Here is a 20,348-nt window from a genome sequence, read left to right as displayed (position 1 = left end):
CTAGCATTCTCAAAAGATCTTATTCTTGGAGCCTGCAGATGTCAGAAAAGTCCCACAGCATAAGTCTAAGTCTCCTGAGATAATATCCATCATATCCAGAAAGTTGACCCTCTGTCTTCGTATTCCATGCTAGGGCACCACTTCCTTTGGCCTGGAGCTGTGTGCCCAGCCCCTCTCCATGCAGAGTGGACGACAATGGTTACTAGTTTGTTGCTATTCTCAATGTTTGTCTGACTGCTACTGTTGTTCCTCAATTTCAGTGTAGGCTGACAGCTTTATTTTCATTGCTGGGCCTCTGAAGTCCAAGGATAGGATTTACCGGTCTCAACATGGGCAGCACGGTGGCACAGTGGTTAGCACTGCTGCCTCACAGTACCTGGGACTTGGGTTCAATTCCGGCCTCAGGTCACTGTCATTGTGGAGTTTGCATATTCACCCCATGTCTGCGTGGGTTTCCTCCAGGTGCTCTGGTTTCCTCCCACAGTCCAAAAATGTGCGGGTTAGGCTGAGTGGCCATGCTAAGTTGTCCATTAGTGTCAGGGGGATTACCAGGGTAAATACACGGGGTTATGGGAATAGGGCCTGGGGTGGGATTGTGGTGCAGATTCGATGGACCAAATGGCCTCCTTCTGCACTGCAGGAATTCTATGATGTCAGCAAGCATTGTTGCAGGCAAGACAGAAAAATTCAGGAGTGGTTGAATTTGAATAGTTCTCCAAATTTTCCCATCCATTCCCCAGTGATGCCTCCTGGTGTCAGGGCCAGAAAATCCTGCTGCACATCTATCCTCCCAACATTACCCTCTACCATTCCATCACCATACTCTGTTGCACAAAATAATTCTAATTTCATGCCAAAAACAGGACAGAATTTCTAGGCTTAGTCTTTTGTACATCAAATGAAGCATACCTGTTTTCATTGCAGCATCTACATAACCTTCATAAAGCTGACGTTGTGCAAGCAAAAAGAAGTGATATGCCTCCGCCCCACGCCAAGCATTGTCGATAATACGATTATCTGATAAAGAGGCATCTTCTTCAAGTAACCCAGCTAGAGCTGTTGTAGCCTGAAACAAAGCAAAGAAATACGGTACACATTATTGCACCATATCTTTAAACCTACAGAAATTTAGAGAATTAATTTCAAAATGGAACAAAATATGCTTGCACACCCAAAATGTTTATAGATCATTCTCTTTTCAAGATATTGATTAAGTGCTGCAGGCAGTGGCACAATGGTATTGTCACTTTAGAGACCCGGGGTAATGCTCTGGGGACCTTGTGTTCAAATTCCACCATGGCAACTCAGCATAAAATCTGGAATTAAAAATCTAATGATGACCATGAAACCATTGCTATTGTAAAAACCCATCTGGTTCACTAATGTCCTTTATGGAAGGAAACCTGTTATCCTTACCTGGTCTGACCTACATGTGACTCCCGTTCCACAGCAACGTGGTTGACTTCTAAATGCCTTCTGAAATGGCCTAGCAAGCCACTCAATTGTATTCAACTACTACAAAGCGTAATGAAACTGGTCATACCCAGTAGTGACCTAGGCACACGAAAATGACAATGCCAAACCCTGCCCTGTCGACTCAGCAAACTCCTCCTTACAGAACTGGCTGAGAGGCAAAAGCTGAGGGTGATAGCCGAGGGGTGCTTTTCTGACTGGAAGACTGTATCTTGCGGCATCCTGCAGGGATCAGTGTTTGGGCCCTGTTGTTTGTGGTTTATAGAAATGATATAGACTTGAAGGTATGAGGGTTGATCACTAAGTTCACAGGCAGGAACTTACTGTTTTACTAGGGCTCCTTGATATCATACGCCGTCAAGTGCACCTCGATGTCAAGGGCAGTCACTCTAAATTCATCTCTGGGGCTCAGCTTTTTTGTCCATGTTTGAATCAAGAGCGTAATGAACTCGAGAGCTGAGTAAATCTGAAGGAACCCAAACTGAGCATCAGTAAGCTGGTTATGGCTAAGTAAGTGCCATTTCCTAGTGCTGTTGATGGCCCATTCCATCACTTTATTGATGATTGAGAGTAGATTGATGGGGTAGTAATTTGCCGGGTTGGGTTTGTCCTGTTTCTTGTCTACAGGACCTACCTGGGCAATTTTCCACATTATCAGTATTGTAGCTATACTGGAATAGCTTGGCCAAGAGTGTGGCAAGTTCTGGAGCACAAGTTCAGTACTATTGTAGGAATATTGTTAGGGCCCATAGCCTTTCCTTTACTGTCTAGTGCCTTGAACATATTCTTGTTATCATGTGCGGTGAATTGAATTGGTTGAAGACTGACATCTGTGATGCCAAGGGCTTCTAACCCAATCTGAATCATCCATTCGGCATTTCTGGCTGCAGATTATAATGAATGTTTTAGCGTTATCTTTTGTACTGATGTGCTGTCTCCTCCATCAATGAGGATGGGGCTGTTTGTGCAGCCTCCTTGTCCAGTGAGTTGTTTGATTATCTACCACCATTCATAGCTGGACTGCAGAGCTTAGATCTGATCAGTTGGTTGTGGAACACTTAGCTCTGTCCATTACTTGCTGCTTATGCTGTTTAGCACATGATTAGTCCTGTGTTGCAGCTTCACCAGGTTGACATCTCATTTTTAGGTACGTCTGGTGTTGCTCCTGGCATACCCTCCTGCACTCTTCATTGAGCCACGGTTGATATCCTGGCTTGGTGATAACGGTAGAGTGGGGATATGCTGGGCCATGAGGTTATAGATTGTTGTTGAGTGCAATTCTGCTGTTGCTGATATCCATATTGCCTAATGGATGCCCAGTCTTGAGTTGCTAGATCTGTTCAAAGTCTATCCCATTTAGCATGATGGTATTACCACACAATAAAATGCAGAGTATGTATCCTCAATGTGAAGACAGAACTTTGGCACCACAAGGACTGTGTAATGGTCACTCCTACTGACAACGTCAAGGACAGATGCATCTGCAGCAAACAGATTGGTGAGGATGAGGTCATGTATATTTTCTCTCTGTTGGTTCACTCAGCACCTGCCACAATCCTAGTTTAACAGCAATGTCCTTTAGAACTTGGCCAGCTCAGTTTGCAGTGGTACTACCAAGCCACTCCTGATGATGGGCACTGAAGTCCCCTACCCAGAGTACATTCTGTGCCCTTGCTATTCTCAGTGCTTCCTCAAGTGGTGTTCAACATGGAGGATTACTGCTTCATAAGCTAAGGAGGGATGGTACATGACAATCAGCAGGTTTTCTTGCCCATGTTTGATCTAGTGCCATGAGACTTCATGGGGTCCAAAGTTGATTTTGAGAACTCACAGGGCAACTCCCTCCCAACTGTATACGACTATACTGCCACCTCTACTGGATCTGTCCTCCGTGGGACAGAACATAACCCAGGGATGGTAATGGTGATGTCTGAGGCACGATCTGTAAAATGTGATTCCATGAGCATGACTACGTCAGACTGTTGCTTGACTAGTCGGTGAGGCAGTTCTCCCAATTTTGGCACAAGCCCTCAGATTTTAGTAGAGTCATAGAATAGAGTCATCAAAGTCTACAGCACAGAAAAGGCACTTAGGCCCATCGTGTCTATGCTGCTCAGAAACAGCCACCTATTTACTCTAATCACATTTTCCGGTATTTGGCCCATAGCCTTGTATGCCTTGGCAACACAAGATACCATCTAAATACTTCTTAAATGTTATGAGGATCTTTACCTCCACCACCCTTTCAGGCAGTGAGTTTCAGACTCCCACTACCTTTTGGGTGAAAAAGCTTTTCTTCACATTTCCACTAAATGTCAAGCCCTCACCTTAAATCTATACTCTGCATTCAATGATCCACCAAGGGGAAATGTCTCTTCCTGTTTATGTATGCCCTTCATAATGTTACACATCTCAGTTGTATCCCTTTCAGTCTCCTTTCCTCCATACAAAACAACATTGGCCTATCCAATCTCTCTTCATAACTAAAACTCTCTAGCTAATGCAACATCCTGGTAAATCTTCTCTGCACACTTTCCAGTGCTATAATGCTAACCCCTCCTATAATGTGGATTTCAGAACTGCACACAATACTCTAGCTATGGCCTAACCAACGTTTTATATAGTTCCAACATTACCTCCCTGCTCTTAAACTCTATGCCTCAGTTAATAAAGGCAAATATACCATATGCCTTCTTAACCACTTAATACACCTGTCCTGCTACCTTAAACGGATGTACATAGACATCAAGGTCCCTCTGATCCTTGGTACTTTCCAGGGTCCTGCTGTTCATCATGCCTTGCCTTGTTTGTCCTGTCCAAGTACATTGCTTTACTCTTATCCAATTGAATTGGCATCTCAATGAGAACTAGGGAGGAAAACTTCTACTCGTTGGAGTCATACCTGGCACAAAGGATGATGGTTGTGGTGATTAGAGGTCATTCATCTCAGTTTCAGGACATTACTGCAGGGGTTTCTCAAGATACTCCTCAGATACTGAAACAGCCCATGGCCAAATGTAGCAAGATGTGGATAACATTCAGGCTTGGGCTATGGGATGACAAGTGGCATTCGTGCCACACAAATGCCAGATACTGACCATCTCCAACAAGAGGGAATCAACCATCGCCACAACATGCAGTGGCACTGCCATCACTGAATGCCCCACTATTAACATCTTGGGTGTTTCCATTGACCAGAAACCGAACTGGACTAGCCATATACATATACTGTGGATACAAGAGCAGGTCAGTGGCAAGGAATCCTATGGTGAATCCACTCATCCACTACTCCACAAAGTCTGTCCAAAATCTACAAGGCACGAGTCAGGGCTGTGATGGAACACTATCCACTTGCTTGGACGAATGCAGCTCCTACAACACGCAAGAAACTAGAAATCATCCAGGACAAAGCAGCCTGCTTTATTGACATCTCATCCATAAACATTCACTCCCTCCACCACCATCACACAGTGACAGCAGTGTGTATCATTTACAAGATGCATTGCAGGAACTCACCAGGGCTTCTTTCACAGCACATTCCAAACCCACAACTGCCACCACATAGAAGGACAAGAGCAACAGATATATGGGAACACCACCATCCAGAGGTTCCCTTCCAAGTCATTCATCATCCAGACTTGGAAATATATCATCATTCCTTTATTGTTGGCGGGTCAAAGATCCTGGAAATCCCTCCTAACGGCACTGTGCATGTATCTACACCACAGGGACCGCAGCAGCTTAGGAAGGAAACTCACCACCGCCATTTTAAGGGAAATTAGGGGATGGGCAATAAACAAGCATTGTATATTTCTAGAAAATCATTCTTTCATATGAATTTCCAATAGATCCTTATTTTATCTTTTAGTAAACATTTACAAGAAAGCCCCACTAACTTACAATCGGACTAGCTTTTTCCAGCTCAGAAGAGTAGATTAAAATATTCAAAAAATGGAACAGTATAGGTTGGTCCCACGTGCAATTTTAATTATCTGTTTGCTCAGCTTCCACTCAAACTAAAATCAGTTCTTAATATGTGTAGTCAAGCATAAAGAATATTTACTTTAACAGTATAATGAAGCCAGTATTCATGGAATTGTATCCCATCAACTGTCTCTAGCTCAGTAAGAGATACAAAAATGTACTAAAAAATCAATACCCCTTACTCAGAAAATTAAAAACACATCAATTTAACTTCTTTATATTGATACAATTCAAAGTTGACCAAAGTCAAGGATCAAAGCTATTTTGAATATGCAATACCTCTGATTTTCTGCCTTTCAATTTTGCTCTCTGGGTGTTCTTTATCTGTTCATGGTAATCTTCCACAAGCAGTGCTGCCAGCACATAAAGTTTTTTAACACGTAATGGTTTGGTTCTCTTTTTTGCTTCTTCCTCAGCGATCTAAATAAAAATACAAAATAACTGATTTCAGGAGAAGATGAAAAATATACAAAACAGATAATATTCCAAAACCATAACATGGTAAAACATTTTATCATTTTCTAACATTTAATCAACTGTGTTAAGACTTAATGATTCACAGGTCATGGAATATTTCTTTCCTGTCACAAGATGAACAATTTACACTTAATAATGCTGAGCGACATTAAAGCCACCATTACTTTGACAGCAAAATTCAGGATAAAACTAGCATTTGCAGTAACTAAAGACTGAAACAGCAAGGCAACTATGAGGGATCTGATACTTCTACTGCAGTTCGAAGAATTCTTATTGAAATTTGCACAGGGTAACTGTTGATTGCTAGAGAGCTTCCACCAAGGATGGGATGTTGAGCTGAAAGGTTTTGACATGAGACAACATTTTAGCTTGCGCTAAGAACAGTTGCTTGGAAAAATATCAAAGGGATGATTGCTTAAATTACCTGCCACTTCTAAACCATGAGGCTGCACAGCATTTTGGTGGATAGTACTTGATCCAATGCCCTTTCCCAACAACAATCAGCTGATTGGGGTAAGATATATCACATTTTACTTTTCTTTGCCTATTGCTGGAGGTTTGAAGAGATCTTCTGAAACAAGACTTTGTGGGACCTTTTATCAAGACTTCAACAATAATCTATTAACATTTATTCTGTAAATTCTCTGAGAACTTCACCTGCCTATTTGCCAACTAGTGCACACTACACCTTAAGCAGAAATGAGTGAGTGAAACCCACAAAGACTGGCACATTTATTAGGCAAGTAGCCCAACTTCACATTCTTCATTTATTGGAATATCAAATCTCTTGGACAGACATCAGTGTCATGAGGAATCTGGAGGAGCAGGACAACTCTGAAATCAATTTCCTGATTTTCACATTTAACTGCCTGTGTACAAACACCATGGGCCTGATTTTACATTTGGAGTCCAAAGGCCAGATCCAGGTGTAATACAGATCTGAGCCCGGAATCCTCTTTGCAGCGCACCCATAAGCTTTTTGCTGGTTCTGATCCCACTTGTGCTGTGGGCAGGGCTTAGTGCTGCCGGAATGATCGGAGCTCTGAACTGCGCATGCTCAGTTAGAAAGAAACATGAAAAAGCACACCCGGGTCAGGAAAGAAAGAAAAGCAAAGAGAGCGGCCGAGAAGGGGGGGGCGGTGTCAGAGCATCCTCTTGGAGGGGGGGAGGGGGGCGAGAGGGCTAATCGTTGTCTGGTGGTGGGAAGGAGGCCCAATCGTTCACTGATGGCGGGAGGGAGAATGGATCTCTGGTCAGGGGTGGTTTATATGGCAACATTGAACAATCGCTGGAAATACTGTGATGAGCAAAGTGAATGATTGTCTGCTGTTGAGATAATCTATTAAATGCTCTGAGTACAGTTTTTAAACACAATAAATACATTCCATCAGTCCATTACCTGTTTGCAGCTCCTGATAGCAACATGTCCACTCCGGGAGGAGGGAATTCGTTCCACCGGTGGAGAGGAGGGGTCGCCCACAGAGTGGCAGCAGACCCCCCTGCCCCCCACCAAAGATCCATATGCCCCACCCCCCCACCAATCAGTGAGCGATCGGGCCTGCCCCCCACTACCAAACAACAATCAGCCCGCTCACCCTCCCTGCCCCAGAGATACATCTGACCCACCTCCTCCTCCTCCCCCCCCCACCAGAGGATGCTCTGACCAACCCCACACCCCCACCCCAAGGATGCTCTGACCTGCCTCCTCCTGCCCCCAGAGGATGCTATGACCCACCTCCTTCCTCCCTCCCAGAGGATCATCTGGGTAAGAGAGCCGTTGCAGGCTCTGAAGCCACTTCGAAGGTTCCCCTGCAAAATCAAAATCGGCTACGGACTTTTATTTTGGAGGTCTCTAACAATGCGGATCCGGAACGGACCAGAAGAAGGTAAAGTTGGGCGCACACTTCACTAAATCGATTTAAATACATGCTAATGCATTTAAACTGTTGGGCCGCCCAATTCGGGCATAGACCGGATCCGCACACGAATCGGGTGTCAGTAAAGCTGCGATCTGCTCGGATTTGGGAGCAGATCACGTTAAAGACCCGACGTCCGAATTTACTGCAATTTTGCACCTGAAAACAGGCCCGAATTTTTGGTAAAGATCAGGCCCAATAAGTCATTTTCCTATTTATCACTCAGTAATAATTAAGCCAATAGCAAAATCTGAAGCCTTATATCCATTAATTGTCCATTATATTCATTAGAGAATATAAAGATTTTAGTTTTTGAGGAATTTTCAATCTGATTATAGAATCTTATTAGATGACAGAAATAAATTGTTATATTTGTGTTAAAATAAATATACTTGCAGACCAACGTATTTGTCAATGGGAAGGTCAGGAAATACATGGTTGAATTATTTGATTATACAACGTGACACTGATTCTGTTTTCTAATCATGATGTGGAAATGCCGGCATTGGGCTGGGGTAGGTATGATAAGAAGTCTCACAACACGAGGTTAAAGTCCAACAAGTTTATCTGCTAGCACCAGCTTTCGGAGTGCAGCTCCTTCATTAGGTGGGTGGAAAGTTGGGTTCACAAATAGGGCATGTATAGACACCGACTCAATTATAAGATAATGGTTGAAATGCGAGTCTTAGCAGGTAATCAAGTATAGATAATGCGAGTGGAGAGAAGGTTAAGCACAGGTTAAAGAGGTGTGAATTGTCTCATGCCAGGACAGTTAGTAAGATTTTGCAAGCCCAGGCCAAATGGTTACAGATAGTATGACTTGAACCCAAGATCCCGAATGAGGCCATCCTCATGGTTGTGGAACTTGGGTATCAGTGATCCTGTGTTAGCGTGTGTCTTCAAGGCTGCCTTGGAGAACGCTTATCCGAAGATCGGCAGCTGAATGCCCTTGACTCCCCCGACAGGAAGGGAACACTCCTGCCTGGTGATTGTCGAGCAGTGTCCATTCGTCCATCGTCGTAGCATGTGGACAGTCTTGCCTTTGTACTGTCTTGGGACATCCTTTCCTGCAACATATTAGGTGGACAACGTCAGCTGAATCACAAGAGTATGTGCTGTGTATCTGGTGGATGGCGTTCTCACATGAGATGATGACATCCGTGTCGATGATCCGACATGTCTTGCAGAGGTTGCTATGGCAAGATTGTGTGGTGTTGTGGTCTCCTGAAGGCTGGGTAGTTTGCTGCTAATAATGGTCTGAGGCTGCATGATTGTTTGAAGGCAAGTAGTGAGGGTATGAGGATGGCCTTGGCGAGATGTTCATCTTTATCGGTGACATGTTGAAGGCTCTGAAGAAGATATCATAGCTTCTCCACTCCAGGGAAATACTGGACGATGAAGGGCACTCTGTCAGCCGTGTCCCGTGTTTGTCTCCTGAGGTCGCTGTGGTTTTTCACTGTGGTGTGTTGGAACTGTCGATCGATGAGTCGAGCGCCATATTCTCAAGGATACGGTGCTCGATAGAGCACCCCTCATCGCCCAGTAATTCCCTGGAGTGGAGAAGCTGCAACACCTACTTTGGGGCCTTCAACAGGTCATCGACGAAGACGAACACCTCACCAAGGCCGTCCTCAGACCCTACTGCTAGCCTTCAAGCAACCACACAACCTCAAACCGACCACTGTTCGCAGCAAACTACCAAGCCTTCAGGAGACCACGGCACCACAGAATCTTGTCACAGCAACCTCTGCAAGACATGCCGAATCACTGACGTGGATGCTATCATCTAACATGAGAACACCATCCACCAGGTACACGGTACGTACTCTTGTGACTCAGCCAACGTGGTCTACCTGATAAGCTGCAGGAAAGGATATCCAGGGCATGGTACATCGACGAGACCATGCAGACTCTACCACAACAGATGAATGGACACTGTTCGACAATCATCAGGCAGGAGTGTTCCCTTCCAATCGGGGAATACTTCAGCAGTCAAGGGCATTCAGCCTCTGATCTTCGGTTAAGCGTCCTCCAAAGTGGCCTTCAAGACAGACGACAATGCAGACTCGCCGAGCCGGAACTGATAGCCAAATTCTGCGCATGTGAGACGGCCTCAACCAGGATCTTGGGTACATATCACACTACCTGCAATCATTTGACCTGGGCTTATAAAATCTTACTAACTGTCCTGGCTTGAGACAATTCACACCTCTTTAACCTGTGCTTAACCCTCTCTCTACTCCATTGTCTGTATCTATAAAGACTTGATTACCTACTAAGACTCGCATTCCAATCATTATCTTGCAACTGAGTTTGTGTTTATATGTGCCTTTTTTGTGAACCCAACTCGTCACTCATCTGATAAAGGAGCAGCACTCCGAAAGCTGGTGCGGCCAAATAAACCTGTTGGACTTTAACCTGTTGTTATGAGACTACTTACTGTTTTCTAATCATCACAGGATCCATAATTTATTCGCATCACAATTGCAATAGTTGGTCAGTGAACTGATCTTCAGAAAACACCATAACTAATTTATATTCTATATATTCTAAGACTTGCCAGTATCAAATCCTTCCAAAAAGTCACATTGCTTCAAACTTATAAATTGTAGATATTCACCTGCTGCTATATTCCTAATTTTAAATTTCAATTGCAGATTGCACACATCTAAATTACAAAGACATGGGCAATGTTTTACCTGCCTCTAAGAAATCAAAAGATGTACTCAATTATGGCAATAAACAAAAAGTAAAGTAAAAATGTTAAACTTAGAGCTAAGCTAGTTGGGGACAAGCAGAAATTTGGAAAATTCCTCCTGACCCAAAATGAATGCTATTATTCTACCTTAAACATGAGCTTTGCAGCATCAAGGAAATGATGAGCCTTTCGATAAAGTTCAATCGCTTCCAAAATTTTATTCTTCTCCAACAAATGAGATGCATACTTAGCCAGAAGAGATCCAATTTCTTTCATATTGTGATTCTTGGCCAGTTCAACAGCTTTGTTCCACTAGATATTTTTGAGAAAATAGTAAAAATTAGTCTCGTTTGGTTCATTTCAGTTGGAAAAATTAGGAGGTAATAATAACTAAATGAACCAATTTTACAGGGGCACATGAACAGCAATGACATACATACACAAGTGTTTGAAGGTGTCAAGACAAGTTGAGAAAACTGTTAATTTGTACAGAATCCTTAATTTTATAAATACAGCAGAGTACAAAAAAAAGAAATATATGGTAAAATTTATAAAGCACTGATTAGACCCCAGCTGAAGTATTCTGATCAATTCTGGGAAGAATGTCAAGGCTAGAGATTGCCGAGATGATTTAATAAAATAATACTGGGGTGAAAGACTTCAGTTATCTAAAAAGACTAGAGAAACTTGCAGGTGTACTCCCTAGGACAGAAGCAGTTAAGAGGAGATTTGAGGGAAGTGTTCAAAATCTTGAAGGGCTTGATGGAATAAATAAAGAGAAACTGCTCCAATGGTAGAAGTTCAGCAACCAGACAACACAGATTTCAAGTCATTGACAAAAGAACCAAAGGCAACCTGGGGGCATATTCTTAAATGCTGTAAGTTATAATGAGTAATGCACTGCCTAATAATGTCGCAAAAGCAGATTCAATTGGAACGTACAAAAGAGGATTGGGTAAACATGCTGGCTAATGGGAAGGTACATAGTGGAGCTAATTAGATTGGTCTTTCAAAGAGCCAGCATAGGCTCAATGGCTGGATTGCCTCTTTTTTTGTTATATAATTCTATGATTCTCAGTAATTGACTGAGATGTATTCTATTTTTGTGAATTCATAAATAAAAATAAGTACACAAGAGAACTATTGCATAAAATTTTACATTTCTCTTCTTTAATATCCTACCTGATTCAGATGTATACAAGTTTCAACTGCAGCTTTGGCTTGGTTACATTTCAGGAATGCAACTACAGCCTGCTCACACATACCTACAGTAACAAACATGTGAGCTATTTCCTGTTTTAAAAAAAATCAAAGCATTAAAAAAATTATGTTGTGTCAAAAAGCCTTAACAACCGTATAAAGGAACTACTATAGATCTAAATGGCAGAAGAAAATTCTTTCTGGCATCCAAATGTTTAAGGAATTCCCAGTGGAAAGGGAGACAAAGACAAATCTTTCACTGTGAAAGCTTCATTATGTTCAACACACCAACGAAAATTTCAAGGGATTTAGTTTTTTCTTGGAATAAGTGGAATATATTTTAAGAAGCTCAATTTAACATAACCTCATGCATTTCCATGGCTAGTCTATCTTACCTCCATATCTTGGGAGGCTAAGGGGCAATTTAGTATGGCCAATCCATCTAACCTACACATCTTTGGACTGTGGGAGAAAACCCGAGCACCCGGAGGAAAGCCATGCAGTCACGGGTACAATGTGCGGAATTTGCAGTCACCCAAAGCTGGAATTAATTTGATTTCGTAGAATTCCTACAGTGCAGAAGGAAGCCATCCTGTCCATTGAGTTGCACCAATCACAATCCCATTTAGGCCCTATTCCTGTAATCCCATATTTACCCTGCTAATTTTGCATGGCCAATCAACCTAACCTGCACATCTTTGGAGTGTGGGAGGAAACTGGAGCACCCAGAGGAAACCCATGCAGACACAGGGAGAGCATGCAAACTACACAAACAGTGACCCAAAATTGGAATTAAACTTGGGTCCCTGCTGCTGTGATGCAGCAGTGCTAACCACTGTGCCACCACACTGCCACCATTTGATTTTTATCACATTTATTGGTATGCAGTGAAAAGTGTTGTTTCTTGCACACTAAATATACAAAGCATACCGTTCATGGAGTACATAGGAGAAAAAGTAAGGAGAAGGTGCAGAATGTGGTGTTACAGTCATAGCTAAGGTATGGAGAAAGATCAACTTAATATTCAGTTTAAGATTATTTATTATTGTCACAAGTAGGCTATATTAGCATTGCCATGAAGTTACTGTAAAAACCCCCTAGTCGTTACACTCCGGTGCCTATTTGAGTATTCCAAGGCAGAATTTAGCATGGCCAATGCACCTAACCAGCATTTCTTTCTGATTGTGGGATGAAACTGGAGCACCCAAAAGAAACCGGCTCAGACACAGAGAGAATGTGTGTGGAGGGACTAGGACAGGTCATTGATGATCTGGACACCTAGAAACTGGAAGCTCTCAACCATTTACACTTCACCCAATTAAACCCAGGTCTGTTGCATTGTGAGGCAGCAGTGCTAACCGCTGTGACACTGTGCCATCCAGAAATAGAGCATCACCTGGACAGCATCCAGGCTTGAGCTGATAAGTGGCAAGTAATATTGGTGCCACACTAGTGCCAGACAATGACTATCTCCAACAAGAGAGAACCTAACTATCTCTCCTTGACATTCTATGCCATTACCGTCACCAAATCCCCTAATATCAACATCCTAGTGATTAACATTGACCAGAACTTGAAGAACTGTATAACCACCATGACTGAGATAGCATTCAGAGGCTGGGAATCCTGCAGCAAGTAAGTCATCTCCCGAATCCCCAACATCTGTCCACTTTCTACAAGACGTAAGTCAGTGATATGATAGAATACTCTCCACTTGCCTGAATGAGTACGGCTCCAATAACACTGAAGAAGCTCGACACCATCCAAGATAAAGCAATCTGTTTGACTGGCACCCTCATCCTCCACCTTCAACATTCACTCCCTCCACCATCGATACATAGAGGCTGCAGTATGTATCACCTACTAGATGCACTGCAGCAATTCACCAAGATTCCTTTGACAGCACCTCCCAAATCTATGGCCTCTACCACTTAGAAGGGAAATAGCAGTAAATATATGGAAACAACACCACCTGTAAGTTTTCTCAAAGCCACATGCCATCCTAACTTGGAACTATAACTCTATTCTTTCACTGGTGCTGGGTCAAAATCCTGGAACTCCCATCCTAACAGTATTGTGGGTATACCTACACCACATACACTACCGTGGTTCAAGAAAGTGGCTCACCAGCACCTTTTTAAGGGCAAATAGGGGGAGGCAATAAATGTGACAAAGTAAAGCCATTCTCAAGAATGGTGTCCATGAGCTGGACAGGTTACTGTCTTCAACAGTGATATGCTCTGATCTTGGTCCAGAAATCATTTGAAGGTGGCAGGAGGTCTCAGGAGATTTTCTTGATTTTTGCTTCCTGACAGAACAGCTCATTTTTATAAAAAAGTTAAATTGTTTTCTCCCCGAATCAATTGTAGTGTCTGGTGCAGGTTTGGGAACTTTCAAAATCCCTCGCAGCACTTCATATTCACTGCAGAGAAAAGTTCTCTCGAGGTCCTACTAGAGCTCAAAGGAAACAAGATCTCTTTCCTGATCAGAAACCTTTCGATTGCCACCTTGCTAAGGACCACTACTATACCAAAGCTGGCTGATCTGCTCAAATTAGGACAATTGATAAAGGGTAGAATATGCTATTAAATGGAAGCAAGCTGAGCTAGAGAGCCAACTTTAGAAGCTGTTAGCATTTTTTTTCTCTATATGTGCCCTACAAAAAACAAACAAAAATTTAACAAAGGACCATTGAGTTCTTTAGACTCACTACCCCACCAAGCTTTATATAACATGCACTATCAAAGACTTTCCCAATTTAATAAATTAGCTCACTACTGCCTTCTCAGGGGGATTTAGGGATGGGCATTACAGGCTGGCCCAGACAGCAAAGTCCACATCCCTTGAAAGAATAAATTAAAAAGTCAAATTAATAAAATTAACAGTAATACTAGTTCTACAGTGCATCAATGAGACAATATTATTAACGCAATCATTAGAATGAATTTAATTACCAAATGAGTATATGAACAGGGAAGGAATAAAGGGATGTGGTCCGAGCAAGGGAGAGGTTTTTTTTAAATTTAGTTAGGGCATCATGATCGGCACAAACTTGAAGGGACGAAGGGCCTGTTCCTGTGCTGTACTTTATTCTTCTTTGTTCTCTGTTGCTGTTGAATGTTAATTATTAATCAAAACTCTCATGGATTCAAAACATTAGTTCTATTTCTCTCTCCACAGATGCTGTCAGACCCGCTGAGTCTTCACAGCATTATCTGTTTTTACTTCAGATTTCCTGCATCTGCAGTATTTTGCTTTTATATTGCAATGTATATGTTATATATTTAACTTTCAGCCAGTTTTCAACTAATTTAGAAGAATCAATATTAGCTATCAAAACTTGAAATGTCATCCAAATCTAAACTTTCAAAAGTATTCCTTTTTAAATTAAGAGTCACTTTATTCCAATAGGTTCATTAATCATTTGAATTGATGGATAGTTTGAACTAGTGTGGAACAAGTTAACCCAGTTCACTCACTACCATAATTTAATTTCATTCTCTTAATACTTCTCTTACAATTTATCACAACTCTAAACTGAATTTACAATTCTACAGGGAGATGAACATTTACATTTATTCCCAATGGGAATACGTTTTGCCCATCACTTACAGGAAGCAGCCTGTTATTTTCTGGTAGGGCATTTGCCAGTTTCTCCAAACCTTCATAATCTTCAAGCATGTAATAGCACTCTGCCAGTCGCTCCTGATTCCGACCTTGAACATAATATTGAACAGCATTCATCCTGCAAATGAAAAAGGAATTTTAAATCGCATCTATTCTGAATGGTCTTCTTTGGTATCAACATTTTCCGCATAACATCTACTTCATAATTATCCAAAATTATCAACATAATCGTACAAGTCTAAATATGATTTTTGCTTGAAAATCTAATGATAGACCATTATACCTATGTATCTGGGTGTGAGAGACATCCGAGAACTTTTATGCCCACTGTATATCAATTACAAACTTGGAGTACAGGAACAACTTTGAAATTCAAAAATAACACAAAACCTGGAGACGTATCAAATTCCTGCCCAGCATTTCCAGAACTCCATGTTCCTGCCACAGTACTGAAACAGCTTTTATCAAAGTTACAAATGACAAGCTATGCCACTGTGACAAAGGTAAAACTATCTCTCCTCATCCTTCTTGATGTGCCTGCAGCCTTGAGACTGCTAACCGCACCATCCTCCTCCAAAGGCTCTCTTCTATATCCAGTAGGTTAGGACTACTCTTGTCTGGTTCCATTCTTAGGTACCCAATTCTAGTCAGAGTATCATCAGCAATGGCCTTTCTTCCTGTTCCTTCACTATTATCCTGTTAAAACCTAAGGACCTATCCTTGCACCTTCCCATTTCTCATCTACGTTACCCTCAGCAACATCATCCAAAAACAAAGCACTGATTTTTAAATAAATTTAGCTCTACCTCACCACCATCTCGCTTGACTCCTCCATTGTTGCTAAATGGTCAGACTGCTTATCCAGCATCAGTACTGGATAGGCAAAAATTTCTTATAACTAAATATTGGGAAAATGAAGGCATTTCTTTGAGTTTCTGCTCCAAACTCCATTCCCTAGCTACCAACTTCATCCGCAATCTGGTAATCATCTGACAGTAAACCAGACTTTTCAAAACAATGATGTCATATCGGACCCCAAGTTCAGTTTCCAATCACTGATTCATGCCATCAATAAGGCCACATTTTCCCACTTCCAAAATATGGCCCAATTTCATCCGTCTCAGATCATTTGCTGCCAAAACCCTCATTCATGCCTTTGTTCCCTCTAGACTTGAGCATTCCAGAACAATCTTGGCTGGTTTCCCACATTTTACCCTCAGAAATATACAAAACTCTGCTGCTTTGTCATAACCTGTACCAAGTTACATTCACTAGTCATTCTTATGCTCAGTGACCTACGCTGGCTTCCAGTCAAACAACTTAATTTTGAAATTCTCATCCTCACTTACAAATCCCTCCATGGCCTTGCCTTTGCCTGAGGCGACATGGTGGCACAATGGTTAGCACTGCTGCCTCACAGCACCAGGGACCTGGTTTGATTCCTGGCTTGGGTCACTGTCGGTGTGGAGTTTGCATGTTCTCCCAGTGTCTACATGGGTTTTCTCCAGGTGCTCCGGTTTCCTCCCACAGACCAAAGATGTGCAGATTAGGTGAATTGGCGATGTTAAAATTGTCCCTTAGTGTCAGGGAGATTAGCTAGGGTAAATGCATAGGGGTGTGGGGATAGGGCTTGGGTGAGATTGTGGTCGATGCAGACTCAATGGGCCGATTGACCTCCTTCTACATTGAATGACTCGATGACTGTAAGATTCTATTTCTGCAATCTCCTCCAGCCACATAATCCACCAGTTAGGCACTTGGGACAGTTTATTACCTTAAAAGAGTCTGTATAAATATAATTCATTGTTGTTGTATAGTAAAGTGCAGTGAGAAAGGTAACCATAGACTTCAAGAGGACATAGGCAGACTGATGGAAAGGGCACACACATGGCAGAAGAAATTCAACACAGTTAAGTGAGGAGATAATTTTTTGGTAGAAAGAATAAGAAACAACAATACAAGGTAAATGGTACGTTAGACAAAATATCTGAAGGTTACAGGACAGAATAACAAAGCAATTAACATAGAACACTACAGCACAAACAGGCCCTTTGGCCCACAAGTTGCGCCAATCATATCCCAACCTACCAGGCCTACCTATAACCCTCAATCCCATTAAATCCCATGTACTCATTCAGAAGTCTCTTAAAAAACCCCAGCGAGTTCGCCTCCACCACCACCGACAGCAGCCAATTCCACTCACTCACCATCCTCCGAGTGAAAAACTTACCCCTGATATCTCCTCTGTACCTAATTAATAAAACATTTGGGAACCTGGGCTTTAAAAACAGATGTGCAGAGTCAAAAAAACAGGAAGTAATGCTAAACTCAAATAAAACTAGTTTAGCCTTAATTGCGTCCAATAAGACACTCTCCTTTAGAAAGCACAAGGCAGCTTTAGAGAGAAGATAGAGGATATTTACCAGAGTGGTTTTAAGGATGAGGAATTAGTTATGAGAAAAGACTGGAGAAACTTGGGTGTTCTCCTTAGAGTGGAGATAAAGAGGAATTTGATGGAAGTATTTAAAATCAGTAAGGATTCCATGGCAACATCAATGTTGGTCGTAAAGATGGCACTAGAGGATTGGATGAAATATCTGATGGATCAGAAGATGTGTGGAATTATGAATCAGCTATGGTTTATTATTGTTATAGATTGTATTGGTTAATTGTTAGATATTGTCTTGCTCGGCAGTCGTGAAATTGTTGAAACGTATCTTGCTAAGAGTGAAACAGAATAGTTTGTGTTTCATATGTAGAATAAACGTGGGGAAAATCACATTGGGAGGAATGTTTTACTAGTTTATGTAGCAGAGAGCGGAAATCCTGAATTATTTTAATATTTTAAATTGAAGGTTGCGTAAGTGGTAGAATTGTGTGTGTCTATGTATACATATGTTAAATTCCATTTCCATGAGTGTTCTGCCCATAGGCAGGTCCTTGGCTGTGATACTTCATCCTAGCTATTTCACTTGCAAGTTTTTTTTGTTTGTGGTGGTTTGCCATTGCCTTCCACCCTCAGGGGCAAGATGAGGAGGTAGGTCCCAAGTCTATCTCACCATAACAGAAATCAAAGCCATGCTTTGGTATTATTCTGAACCATAGGCTAGTTATCTAGCCAACTGAGCTAACTGAACCTTTGGCAGGAAAAAGTCCGGACACCATGAGAGTGAGATGTTGATTGAGTGGGGAATTGGGAATTTGGTTCAAGTAGGAATGAGGGGCAAAAGGGCAAAGAATTACTTATTTTTCTACTTTTTCAGCCCCCAATGGTGGTGAGTTTCCTTCCTCATCTCTAAGCTCGGTGAGTGCAACTTCTTTTACTTTTTGTGTAAATTATCAACTAAGTACTTGGCTAATTAAATAAAGCTGGACATAAATGGCAGTGTGCTGTGACTGTAACATGTGGGGTTCTGTGGAACGCACTGCAATCCCAGACAATTATATCTGCAGAAAGTGTCTGCAGCTTAAGCAACTTTGGCTCTAAGTTGCTGAACTGAAGTCTGAATTGCGGACAGGACAAGACATCATCAGTAAAGATAAATATTTCTCGATTCTTTGAGGGACGAAGTTACATACAAATCAGCTGCCTTATTTGCTTGCCGAAAGTATTCTGCTGTGACGTGCTATGGGATATTCTGAGCATGTGAAATGCGCCATGTAATTAATACAAGCTTTTTCTTCTTCTTTCAAGGGTAGAAAATTCAATCTTGGTGTTAAAGGAAAAAAAAAACAACAAATTTGGTTTTTAGAAAGTTATAAGACTTATCAGCAAGGGTGATGGAAAAGAAAATTATGAATAATTTAGAAAAAATGATGGGCCAATTTTTAGTTGAGAAAGGGAATACTGGAACATTCAGAAAGGTGGTTTAGAGGGTAGGCTATAAAGACCAATAGTCTTCTGCTTTCAAAGCATTATAGGTCAGATATTTCTCAGCGCCTCTGTCAGTTCTTTTCTCATTTTTCTGTAAGGTATTCATGAATCCCCCCCACAAATTTATGACAAGTAACTGGGGGCAAAAGTCAGTGGAGCCGTTCGCTGCTGGAACAAATTGCATTATGGCCACTAAATTGTATGAGAGGGCCATAACAGGATTTGCGCCAGCAAGATTTTGGTGTGAGATCTTCCCTTCTGCTTCCCCTCCCCCTCCCCCTCCTCGCTGAAGACATTATTAGATTCATGCCTTAATTAAATGGCTTTATGCCATAGCATAGGCCCAATTGAATGCTTCCCGCCCACCCTGTTGGCGTGACATCATGCTAGCACGAATCATTAGTGGTTTCTGAAAATGAAAACCAGTGGTCATGACCATGCAAGCATTATGGAAGTGCCTGGAAGCCCCGGAGGCTAAGGGCCAAGGTCAGGTATTGCCTCCTGGCACTCCAAGGTCAGAGGAGCCAGGGGAAAAGAGAGGGGAGGGATTTTGACCCTTGATACTCCCTTCGTGGGGTTGTCCCGATGCTAATGGAGGCAGTCCTCTGTGCCTACTGAGGAGTTGGGCGAACTTATTTTGAACGCAGATCAAGGCATCCTTTAAATATGGCTCCAACTCTATAAGGGCTGGCCCCACTAGAGGTATGGGGTAAATCATGGTCTGCAAACTTCTGTGTTTCTGGAGAGATACACACAGGTTTTCAGTCAGACTCTGGCATTTTTTGGGAAAATTCCATCTTGGAATAATGCTCATGGAACCTCAGGGCCTCCTATTATCTATTTCAATTATCTTGCATAGTGCTGCTGTTACTTACCACTTCTGGCGATCTGCAAAATAGTCTCCGATCGCATTATAAGCCTGCTCAAGCAGGGCATCATCAGCATCGCCAGAACCAGTTTTTAGCAACTGCAATACTCGAAACCAATCTCCCAACTTGATCCTTAGATCAATAGCCAGATCTCTATAAGCAGAAAAGAATAAAAAGTGAAATTCGGACTACACAGAACTGAAAGCCATCATAAAGTCAAAACATATCAT

The 20,348-nt window shown here is 42.0% G+C and overlaps 1 protein-coding gene across 7 annotated transcripts in view; it reads right to left on the bottom strand.

The window, feature by feature from the left end:
• Positions 1 to 20,348, bottom strand: part of wdr35 (WD repeat domain 35) — a 107,335-nt gene that overhangs the window by 15,896 nt on the left and 71,091 nt on the right. For 6 of the 7 annotated variants that reach the window (XM_080192238.1, XM_080192239.1, XM_080192242.1 and 3 more), the window contains 6 exons: positions 20,125 to 20,271; positions 15,361 to 15,493; positions 11,731 to 11,841; positions 10,696 to 10,860; positions 5,737 to 5,877; positions 910 to 1,066 (listed from right to left, as the gene is read on the bottom strand). In XM_080192238.1, coding sequence (XP_080048364.1) covers positions 910 to 1,066; positions 5,737 to 5,877; positions 10,696 to 10,860; positions 11,731 to 11,841; positions 15,361 to 15,493; positions 20,125 to 20,271 — 854 coding nt within the window. Of the gene's footprint in view, positions 1 to 909; positions 1,067 to 5,736; positions 5,878 to 10,695; positions 10,861 to 11,730; positions 11,842 to 15,360; positions 15,494 to 20,124; positions 20,272 to 20,348 lie in introns of those variants that run through there. The other variant, XM_080192244.1, reaches the window with a different exon arrangement.

This window comes from Carcharhinus amblyrhynchos, chromosome 7 (genome assembly GCF_965287045.1).
Source record: "Carcharhinus amblyrhynchos chromosome 7, sCarAmb.v2.hapA, whole genome shotgun sequence".
NCBI classification, from domain to species: domain Eukaryota; kingdom Metazoa; phylum Chordata; class Chondrichthyes; order Carcharhiniformes; family Carcharhinidae; genus Carcharhinus; species Carcharhinus amblyrhynchos.
This window is presented reverse-complemented; position numbering and strand designations above follow the sequence as displayed.